The sequence below is a fragment of the Pectinophora gossypiella genome, chromosome 1 (assembly GCF_024362695.1).
Source record: "Pectinophora gossypiella chromosome 1, ilPecGoss1.1, whole genome shotgun sequence".
Classification (NCBI taxonomy): Eukaryota; Metazoa; Arthropoda; class Insecta; order Lepidoptera; family Gelechiidae; genus Pectinophora; species Pectinophora gossypiella.
Window position 1 is genome coordinate 10,011,984 of NC_065404.1, and position 11,975 is coordinate 10,023,958.

Genomic DNA, 11,975 nt, shown 5'->3' on the forward strand with positions numbered 1-11,975 from the left:
ATTTCCGAAAAATCATTTTTCCTTTCAGTTTTCAGCAGTTTTTCCCGTGACCCACATGTGGGGGCACGGACTTATGAGGAGGAAATAATGTGACCCCACGGACTTGGGAGTAAATTTTTTATTTTACTTTGCGAGTAGTTCAACAATTATTATAATTCCCACACTTATCTGAGACTCGAAACAGTTGTTGTTTTGATTCCGATATAGTACGTGTCGCGACGTTGGTCGCGAAGTGTACATAGTGTCAATATTACTAATGGCAACATGAAGCAGAAATATTCCCGCCAGCGTTGTTCCCAAGATTTGTCTATGGTGAGTTATAACTTGTCAGCTTTTGAATACCCACTTAGAAAAACGGATTGTTTGGCGGACGTGTTTTTTCGTGGCTTTAAAATTTTAATTTTAATTCTAATATTTAAAGTGATCATTTGGTTAGTTTAGGTGTAATTTAGTTTGTATATATTAATTATTTTTTATTTATATTGTGTATAGTGTAAATATCAACGAGTTATTGGTAAGTAGTTCTTTTTATAATTTTCCCGCCATGGACCCGCCCGAGGATCCTGGGGGAACGCCTCCTGTTGTTGCAAGTTATGTTACAATCTCTAATGTTGCTTCAACGAATGAAGAAGCAAGTATGGATACTGATGGTTCTTTAGTTCAGGGGAAAAAACGAAAGCGCGTTTCACGCTCTAAAATGTGCAAACATTGCAATAAAAAAAGAAGGAAGGGTCATGAGAAGAGGCTATCTGATTGCCAATGTCTATCTGAAACTGAATCTAATGTCCAGCCTGCATCCCAATCTCTTGATGAAAACCAAACTCAGAATATCTCTTTGCCTTTATTTAATGAAACTGTTGCGTCACAAAATATTTCAACTGTCGCTGACAACCACTCTCCACAGTCTCAAATTGCTCGGAGGACTTATATTAGTTCTGATGCAGCTCCTTACACATTACACATCCAGCATAAGCTGACATCGCCTGATGATGGGGTTTCTTTGCATCCTGTGTCTTTAGGTCGATTCCTGAAACAAAACAAAGTTACAGGTATAGTGGATGGAAGCTTAAAACGAATTGGAAGGAACAGAGTATCTCTCTCTTTCAAAAAGTATGAAGATGCAAACTCTTTTCTTGAAAACCCTATTTTAGACTCCTCAAAGTATAAAGCTTTTATCCCTACATTCTCAGTAATTCGAATGGGTGTGGTTCGTGGAGTACCTGCTGAATGGAGTGAAGAAGAAGTGAAGGAGAATACGACAGTCTCTATAGGCTGCGGTCCTATTCTGAAAGTAAGGCGGTTGAATAGGAAAGTCATTATTAATTCCAAGGTGGAATTTAAACCAACAGAATCTGTAGTACTGACCTTTGATGGTCAGATTTTACCGAAAAGGGTCTTCATGTGTTATACAGCTCTCCCTGTCGACCTTTACATTTATCCAACCGTACAATGTTTTAGTTGTTGTCGCTATGGCCATGTGAAAACCCAGTGCCGCTCGCAACCTAGATGCTTTAAGTGTGGTCAGGGCCACAATGGAGATACCTGCTCAGTTCATGAAGAAGATGTCAAGTGTTGCTTATGTAATGGCAACCATCAGGCTACAGATAGAAAGTGTTTAGAGTATGAGCGCCAACGTGCTATAAAAGAGACCATGGCAAAGTCATGCATCTCTTATGCGGAAGCTTTAAAGACTCATCCGGCCATAACAAAGATCTCATATGCTGAAGCACTTCTTTCATCCCATCATGTCCCAGATAATGTCCCACTTTTAACATCGCCTTCCCAAGCAGCTAAGTCCCCTTCTAAAGTCTCTTATAAAAAAACTGTTCTTCAAACAAGAAAAGCTCCTCCCAGGACTACAAAAGGCTATGACGTTCAGAGTCATAGGGAACTGGTTAGAGAGTATGATTTGCCTGCATCTGCTAATGGAACTGCTCTGAAATATCAAGAAACAGTCAATGATCCTTCTAATATTCCGATTTCTGAACTTATTATAGCCCTATTAAACTTACTTTCGCAGTCAAACTTAATTCCACCGTCCAACGCAGCTCTCATTGATTCTCTTGCACAAATCTCTAAAACACTCCATAATGGACCTAAATTCCAAAGTTCTCCAGTGGAACTGCAGGAGCGTAATTCCTAAAAAACAAGATTTATTATTTTTAGTTAACAAGTACAAACCTCTAATTATAGCATTACAAGAAACTTGGCTCAAGCCAAGTTATAATTTTAAAATTTCAGGCTACTCTTGCATTCGAGAGGATAGACCTGATGGATTTAATGGTGTTGCTTTATTAATAAAGCATCCCACTTCCTTTACACATAAACAAATCAATCATAGAAATGATTACTCTGTTGTAGCTGCAATTATCAAAAATATCTGTTTTGTTTCTATTTATATTCCACATCCCTCTTCTCAGATATATAATGAGGTACATAATATTCTTTCCTCACTTCCTAAACCCTTTATAGTGTTAGGGGACTTCAATGCCCAGCATGTGTCGTGGGGAAGTTCTTTATCCAATACAAATGGTAACACTGTTTACAATATGTTGGACACACTTAACCTTTGTATCCTTAATACTGGTTCACCTACCCGTCGCACCTCTCCTTCACAGGGAAAGAGTGCTCCAGACTTATCAATTTGCACCCCAAATCTTGCTCCATATCTTTCTTGGGAAGCCCTTAAATACACTTTTGGAAGTGATCATTATAGTCTTATTATCACTCTGCCTTTTCAACACGAAACTGTTCGAAAACGGATTCGTTTGAAATATAGATTATTGAATGCCGACTGGAATACTTTTAAATCTCGAATGGAAAGTAAAATTTGTAGTTTCCCTCCTGTAACACCTGGAAATGAAACCTTTTGTGCAGAGACATTTGCCGGAGCGTTTATAGAGATAGCTAATGAACTTTTTCCGATGAAAAAAGTAGGCTGTGGAATACCTTCTCCACCTTGGTGGGACAGTGAATGTACAGAGGCTGCTAGAAAACGTAAAGAAGCTGAAAAGTTATACACTTCTCATCAAAAAAATCGAAACACCTTGCAAGTTTACGTTTTGTCAGGATTATCAGAAAAATGTGTACATTTAGGAATAAATGTTAAATGTCGTTTAATAGTGAGTAATATGAGCTTATCAAATCTTAATGTTAATGTTCTAAATTTAAATGAATTTTTCATAGGTTTCGTATTTTGTTAAATGAGTCATTTTTATTCCGTATGGAGTATAAAGGAAATGGATAAAACAACACACGTAAATGAAAAAAAAGCTAAAAAACGTTTATTTAATAACTTGTATTCCCTCCCCGAGCTCTAATTACTGCTTCCATACGGTTCTTCATCGATCGGATGAGAGTCACGATCACATGCTGTGGTATATTGTCCCATTCCTCTTGGATTGCATCTTGCAGCTGGCTAAGTGTTTCTGGGGCAGGATCTCTTGCTCGAATTCGTCTCTTTAATTCATCCCACAGATGTTCAATGGGATTCATGTCCGTGCTTCTTGCTGGCCATTCCATAATAGAGATATCGACTTCGTTAAGATAATCTCGTACGACGCCCGCGGTGTGAGCCCTAGCATTGTCGTGCATGAATATGAAGCCGTTGCCAATAAAATGTGCATAGGGCATCACATGAGGCTCGAGACACTCTTCGACGTACCGATGACAGTTTAGTGCAGGCAGACGTGGCCCAGACACGAAAGCAAGCTCTGTCTTACCGTCGGCGCTGATTCCTCCCCAAACCGTCCACGAACCGCCACCATAGCTGACCTTTTCTTCAATGCAGCATTGTGCATAGCGTTCTCCGTCTCTTCTGTAGACCTTGTTCCTTCCGTCGTTACCATACAGCATAATTTTACACTCATCAGAAAAGAGAACTTTGCTCCACTGTAGGTATGACCAATTTAGGTGCTCACGTGCAAAGTTAAGGCGCGCTCTTCGATGGTCTGCAGTTAATTTCGGCCCATTTGCTGGCTTATGCGGTACCAGTCCACGATCCTTCAACCTTCTTCTAATTGTAGAGTCACTTACAGCCACCCTTCGTACAACACGAAGCCGCTGCTGCAGTTGAAAAGCGTTAAGGCGTCGATTTCTTAAAGAAGTTGTTACAATAAATCGATCATCTCGCTCAGAAGTGACCCGATTCCTGCCAGATCCTGAACGGCGCGTGAACAAACCAGTCTCCCGATAACGTTTATAGACTCTATGAACAGATGACAGGCTTAGATGCAGTCTTGCAGCCACAACACGCTGACTAAGGCCAGAATCCAGCAATGCCACAACTTGGGCGGCTTCTGTGGGCGAAGTATCCATACGTTTTAGAAAAAAAACCTTTTTTCAGACGTCCCAAAGTCACAGTATTGAAATAAAAAACAAAAAGTTTAAGGATAGACGCCAATTTTTAGTTTTTAAACGCTAAATGTACTCCAACCCTAAACACACATTTGTCTCAAAACAGTGATTCATTTCGTTTATAAGATAAACAAATGAAATTCTAATTTTGAATTTAGAATTTTCGCTTATTACTGTAATGGCCAAACTGCCAGCTATACATTTATGTATTTTTTTTTCATCGTATGAATTCTTTTTTGTGTTAAATTCGGACAGAAACAATGAAAACGGAAGTGTTTCGATTTTTTTGATGAGAAGTGTATTTTGAATGTTCAACAGATGAAAACTTTAATAAAGTAACTGAAAATATCGAAGCTTGTAAAAAAATGTTTAAACAAAAAAAATTTGATGGATGGAGATCTTTTTGCCTATCAATTTGCCCAGATGTTAGCCCATCTGAAGTTTGGGCGAATATAAGAAGATTCAGGGGTGCTTTCAAGGAATCCTCTCCTTCTGCTCTTCCTCAGAATTTGACCCATAAATTTATTGATACCCTAGCTCCTCCTTATGTTTCAGAGTTTATAATGATTTCACCAGCTGTCGATGATCGTACTGGACTAAATAGCCCCTTTTCTCTCCATGAAATGAAAGGCGTCTTATCAAATGTGAAGGATTCAGCTCCTGGCGTTGATGGAATACCATATTCATTTGTAGCTAATCTAGGTGATGATGCTTTAGGTTATTTACTTAACCTAATTAATAGTTTTATGCTATCCGGTAATATACCCCCTGCATGGAGAGTTCAAGAAGTGTTTCCTATTCTGAAACCTAATAAGGATCCTACCCTTGCTTCATCTTATCGTCCTATTGCTCTGTCATCGGTCTTAATTAAAATTACTGAACATCTGGTTAAAAATAGATTAGAATGGTTTATGGAGAGCAAAGGTTTACTTAGTAGAAGTCAGTACGGCTTCAGAAAAGGTAAAAGTACAATGGACAGTATAGCTATTTTTGTCACTGATATACGACTGGCATTCTCTTCTAACCAGTCCGTCGTAGCAGCTTTTCTGGACATTACTGCAGCTTACGACAATGTAGTTTTATCTATACTATATAAGAAATTATTGGCTTTTAATGTACCTTCCATGCTTTCTTCATTTATCATAAATATGCTCTCTGAGCGTTGTATTCAGTTTTTTACGGATGACGAGCATTTTTTGTCACGATTAGTCTGGAAAGGTCTCCCACAGGGGTCGGTACTCAGCCCTCTGTTGTATAATGTTTATAGTTCAGATCTAGAATCTTCCCTAGATGATAATGTGAGTATTCTTCAATATGCAGACGACCTCCTGTTGTACTGTTCTGACAAATCTATTCAGAATGCCTCTTCAGCCTTATGTCGGTCTCTTGATTTGCTCAAGGTTTGGTTGGATTTAAATGGCCTAGATGTTTCTTCTCCTAAAAGCTCTGTAGTTGTGTTTACAAGACGATTAATGATCCCTCCTGTAACTGTTGCATTTAATAATAATCCTATCCCAGTAAAAACTTCAGCAAAGTTCCTTGGCGTCATTCTTGACGATAAATTATCGGGTAAACATCATATCGAATACGTTACCGGTAAATGTGATCGTAATTTTAATATTCTTCGATGCCTTGCAGGAGTTTGGTGGGGTGCGCACCCTTATTCGCTTAAGTTATTATATAATGCATTAATCAGGAGCATAATAGACTATGGTACCTTCATTCTTGTGCCAGGTAGCGTAGAATCTTTTCAGAACCTGGATTCCATTCAGTACAAATCTCTGAGATTGATTTGTGGTGCCATGAGATCCAGCCCAACTAACTGCTTACAAATAGAATGTTCCGACCCTCCTTTGCATTTAAGGCGTCAATACTTATGTGATAAGTTTATATTTCGGTCTTTTCAACTTATCGACCACCCTCTTTACCAGAAACTTCAGTTACTGTTTGATCTTACACTTTCTTCCCCTTATTGGTCCCACAAACCTATCCCATGTCTTGTTAAAAGTTTTCAAAAGTTTATATATCTTCAAGCCCCCACTCACAGACAGCCTGCACATCCTTTGTTTTGTGACGAATTTGAACCTTTAGTTCTATCCCCTGATGTATCCCTAAATTTGGGCTTTATTAGAAGTGATCCTAGTGTAAGTGCCATGTTCTGTCTTACAAAAGATTTACAATGGCCTCATGCTCATCATATATACACGGATGCATCAAAGCTCTCGTCATCAGGAAATGTTGGTGTGGGAGTGTACCATGCTCAGTATAATATAATTCAGAAAATTAAAATGCCACCAGAAACGTCTGTTTTTACTGGGGAATGCTTAGGTCTTTTTAAAGCAATAGATTACATTATAACCATGAAACTTAAGAACACGGTAGTTTTTTCAGATGCTAGAAGCAGTCTTCAGGCTTTATTAAAATTTCCATTCAGAACTAAAATAATATTTCCGATTATTATAGATATACGAAGGTCACTGTATAAATGTATCCGCCTAGGGTATTCAGTTTCTTTTTGTTGGATCCCTGGACACAGCAAAATACCTGGCAATATTAAAGCCGACCTTCTTGCTAAAGAGGCTGTGGATAGTGGTGACTTATTTACATATAAAAACTACACCCATGATTTAGTTAATTTACCTAGCTTATATCTTCATGAATATTGGGGGGATGAATGGGCAGTGAGTTCTCAGACCAAAGGTAAATTTTATTCATCAATTCAACCAATTATTTTAAGCAAGCCTTGGTTCTTCCGGGTTAAAGTTGGCAAGAGAGCAACGTCCTGCCTCATACGTATGAGGCTCGGTCATACATGCTGTGCATCTTTCCTTGCAAAGATTGGCGTTATATCAAGTGGCGACTGTGAATGTGGTTTGGATACTGGTCATGTTAACCACATTTTTCTGGCTTGCCCTCTACATGACAACTCCCTTCTTTTTAAAAATCTTTTATTACAAAAAGTCCCTCTTCCTACATCTATTTCGGTCCTACTTGCTTCTAATGATCCTCAAATATATAAGTTGTTAGCCACATTTATTCAAGTAAATAATATAAAATTATAGTTAAATATATGTTTATTTTATACCTATTTATATGTGTAAGTATATTGATATTCCTTACCTTACCTTATGATCCTTTATTTCAAAATTTCGTTCCTATCCAAATTCCTTTCTCCATAAACGTTTCCTAAGTCTTTATACTCTACAGTCAAATCTACATTTATTGGCAAATATGCAAGTCGCATGACGCCAAAAAGGAAAAAAAAAAAAAAAAATACCCACTTAGTAAAAGGAGAATATAAATCACGATGTTAACTTAATGGTTGTAAGAAAAGTGTTCTGAAATTGTGTGGTGGGACTTCAAAGGATTTCGTCCATTGAAGCTAAGTATCTAGACTAAGTATCTCACTATGAATGTACTGTTTATATAATACTCTTATTTATCTAGATATTTCAAAAGTAATCCAAAGTTTACTAAATACATACCGCGTTGAGAACATCATACCGAGAGTCAGGGAATCGACACTCCAACTTTGGTTCACATTAATGAGATATAGAGCGTCTGCCCCTAGCGAGCAGGTACGCTAAGGCACCTGCCCTTGTGTGTAGGTTGAGCCAATTAATATGCGAATAGAGCGTCTGCCCTGGTGAGCAGATATGTTAAGGCACCTGCCCATGTGTGTAGGTTGTACCTATTAATATGAGAATACAGCGTCTGCCCTGGTGAGCAGGTACGCTAAGACACCTGCCCATGCGTGTAGGTTGATCCAACTAATATGTGAACAGAGCATCTACCCCTGGTGAGTAGATATGCTGAGGCCCCTGCCCAGGTGTGTAAGGTTGAGCCGACTAATATGAGAACAGAGCGTCTACCCCTGGTGAGTAGATATGCTAAGGCGCCTGCCCAAGTGTGTAAGGTTGAGCCGATTAATATGAAAACAGAGCGTCTACCCCTGGTGAGTAGATATGCTAAGGCGCCTGCCCAAGTGTGTAAGGTTGAGCCGACTAATATGAGAACAGAGCGTCTACCCCTGGTGAGTAGATATGCTAAGGCGCCTGCCCAGGTGTGTAAGGTTGAGCCGACTAATATGAGAACAGAGCGTCTACCCCTGGTGAGTAGATATGCTAAGGCGCCTGCCCAGGTGTGTAAGGTTGAGCCGACTAATATGAGAACAGAGCGTCTGCCCTGGTGAGCAGATATGCTAAGGCCTGCCCATGTGTGTAGGTAAGCCAATAAGTAAGAGATATAAAGCATCTGCCCTGGTGAGCATGTTATGCATAAATGATAATTTCTAAACTGGCTAGAATCCTTTGTTTATGTCTCAATATACAGTTTCGTTATAACTGCTAAAGTTTAAACTAATACTCTTAGGTCCAATTAGCCAAATGTGATCACATTCCCTAAACTATATATTATATTTACTATCTTATATTAAACTTATTATATAATGTTATATATCTAGGTATAATCATATATATCTCAATGTGTCATGACATAATGGTAGTCCTTATAATTATGTATTATAATAATTGTAGTATGATATTAAATATGTTGACAACATTGATGGGCTTTGAAAGGCTTGAAGCCTTTTTTGTGCCCGAGTCACCGAGAGTGTCGGTGTCATCGGGCATTCTATTTTACCCTACAGGAGGTGAATCGGTGGACGTGTCTCCGACCAAGTATCAATGTGAAGCAGATATAGTCTCAGAATACTAATCTCAGTGGGAAACTATAGGTCAGTTATAATTTGATATATTTTTTAATTCGATCAATATCGCTATGTTCTGGCGTAGCGACATGGTGGAGATGCTGGGATATGACAATCCATAATTTTGCAATTGAGATAATATTTAATAGTATGTAACACCTATTTCATATTCAACATTGGCGGAGACACGTACAATACCGTTACATAGTAAAGCCAACAGATGGCGTTAACAGTACTGTTTTAAAAGTAATCAAGTAAGATCATTTATTTTACATTTACAATCACAACATGAAATAGTAAAGAGTATGCTGCGTTTTAATTTACCCAATAATAAAAAAAAATACATTTACTATAATTTCAAAAGAATCTTGAAGAGGGTTATTTGAGGGTTGCAGTGCCCTTACTGGGTCCATGTTGATACTATAATACTTACTTCTGTATTTTTATAACACCACAATTTGTACGAACACATGGTCGCAATAAAACATTTCTATTCTATTCTATTCTATTTAAAATAAGAATGTGGGGATATGCGGAAGTACGAGATCACGTGACCGATATGGCGGAAATAGACGAAATAGTTCCACTATTTGATACTCATTTGTTTTTTCATTGCTCTAAATTAAGAGATTATCTCTATCGTAATTTAATTACAACTTTAAAATTTAAATGTCGTTTTTTATGCTTAATAATGATGTTTATTTTCTGACGAATATTTTTTCTCAATCACTCGTAAATATATTTAAGAAGCGAGTCGTGGGGGTCGTCCATTTTGGTTTTATTTCTTTGTAAACTTGAATCGAAGTGTTTGAAAATTTCGCAAAGTCTGTGCAAAACTCAAAGTAACGGGTTAATTTGTACTATTTACCACATCTAAGAACCAGTGTTACAGAATTATATGAGTTAAGTTGGAATCTAATGAGGTAAGCGGGTGGAAAATAGAAATAAAATTTAATATTGCGTGTAGATGATAAAATAACAGAATGATTTGTTTCTTAGGTGAATAGATTCTGCATTTAGTAAGTGAGACCAGAGTAGTTTCCTTCCAGTTGTGCAGCAACGACTTCACTTACAGGTAAAAGTTCAGATCTAATTAAGATTTTCATACTTTGTAAGTAATATAGACACCGGCTTATCTAACTACAAAATGTTACAAAACTTTACATTTTACCGCGAACTGAATACGGTTAACTTAAACTATAATGTTGTAGGCATATGTGTAGTAATTTATGGCTACCACATTCTGAAATTTTCATTCGCCGCTACCTACATGATTGTGTTCAAGTGGCAGTATAAGTTTGTAATACTTATTGTGAACAACCACAAAATAGAAGCCATTTGTACCTAGAGTAACTACCGACATAGGTACCTACCAACGGACAGGTATTACTAGTGTCGTACTAGTGTATGGTAGATACGTAGATAATAAATACAATTAACTTTTCCCTTTTCACCAATACTACTTACCGTCTTAGATATTTTGCTTGTTCATAATCTATTTGACATAGTCCTAGGACATGAACCTCCTTATTGCGCTACTTCTGTTTGTTGCATGTTGACCTTCATTTTTGTGTAGGTACTATAAAGGTATCTAGATAGACACCTACATTTTCAATAAGTGTTCTAAGATGATCCGAACTGAAAATAAACTTATTAAGGAAATTAAAAGTATTAGATTGATAAATAATTACATTAACAAATTACCTATGAGTATAAGAGAAGGCCTCATTGCTGAGTGACAGTCTCTTCCGTGCAGCCTCTTGAGTGTGTGGGATAATTGATTACATTATATGTAAATATGTATGTGTATATGATATTATGGACAGTAAGTACAGCTTGGGAATATATGGAATTGCAATTATAATTAACAAGGTATAGGTATATAATCAATCACTATGTAATACCTTAGCAAATGAAATTTCTTATTAAAGTTTCTCAGGTCCATATCTAATTAAATAAACTACCTACTCTAGTCTAACTAAATATATATCTACAATGGTAAATAATAAATTGAGCACTATAATAATAAAATTATATAAGTAAACTCACTTACATGATCTTGGTGAGATGGATGAAGTTACAAGTGGTTGAACGATGGCTTGCATTTGATAATTATGATATCTTTATTTACTGAAAGGGATTTAAATATGTGACAATACCTATTAGTTTATTTATTTATTATTTTATTATTAAAAATAAGCACAGTACTTAATACATTTTTTTACAATTGACGGTGCAACAAAAACCAACTTTGGTTTATCCGTACACCGACATTCACCATCGTCGCTTCCAATTTGCAACATAATATCATGCTCGAACAAATAGTACAATAAATTGGAACATGTAGGCAGGAATTTATACACTTGCAAGCGAAGTACACAAAAACTAGTTCGCTGCATCAGCTTCACCCCGCGCGTCACACGTAACTACCGGACAGCGCGACACACAGGAGGTTTTTGCGGCTTCTCTAATATTTTTCCTGATTTAAGAAATGGTGCTTTAGTTTGTATTTAATGTTAAGTTCAGTGATTTCATTTTTAAGGTTCACATGTACAAGTAATTACGAGTCAGCTGGTATCTTTTGTTTGTAAACTGAGCTAAGGACACAAGCTACCATTTGAAGTTGCATACAAAAGTCAGAAGTGATGATGCTGACAATGAATATTGCTATACATATTCAGATAATCATGTTTAAAGTTTTAAGATTGTAGTATCAAAGTTAACAATAAAGAAAAATATATTAATAGGTAAGATCGAGGGTACTTGCTATATGTGTGTGTGTGTGTGTGTTTATGTACATACTATGTTAGGGCATAGAATAATGAATAATAATACTATGTATAGAACATGATACATGTCATATAGGTACATACACATTATATAGTTGAAGTCCATATAAACCGACTTGGAA

General features: G+C 37.1%; 2 protein-coding genes across 6 annotated transcripts in view; one reads left to right on the forward strand and one right to left on the reverse strand.

The window, feature by feature from the left end:
* LOC126366756 (uncharacterized) overlaps positions 1–11,975 on the forward strand; it is a 159,149-nt gene that overhangs the window by 142,523 nt on the left and 4,651 nt on the right. The gene's annotated exons all lie outside the window — the stretch shown is intronic.
* LOC126366822 (uncharacterized) lies at positions 823–7,534 on the reverse strand. 5 transcript variants are annotated; one of them, XR_007566413.1, is made up of 3 exons: positions 7,477–7,534; positions 2,013–2,139; positions 823–1,027 (listed from the first exon to the last, which is right to left on the reverse strand). XR_007566413.1 is itself a non-coding variant. In XM_050010115.1 (3 exons), exons 1-3 carry the CDS (start codon positions 2,436–2,438, stop codon positions 930–932), a joined length of 312 nt encoding a protein of 103 aa, XP_049866072.1. In that variant the 5' UTR covers positions 2,439–2,561; the 3' UTR covers positions 823–929. The 5 variants fall into 5 exon arrangements, 1 of the variants encoding a protein (XP_049866072.1); XR_007566414.1 differs by having other exon boundaries at positions 7,482–7,503; XR_007566412.1 differs by lacking the exon at positions 7,477–7,534 and adding an exon at positions 2,568–2,994.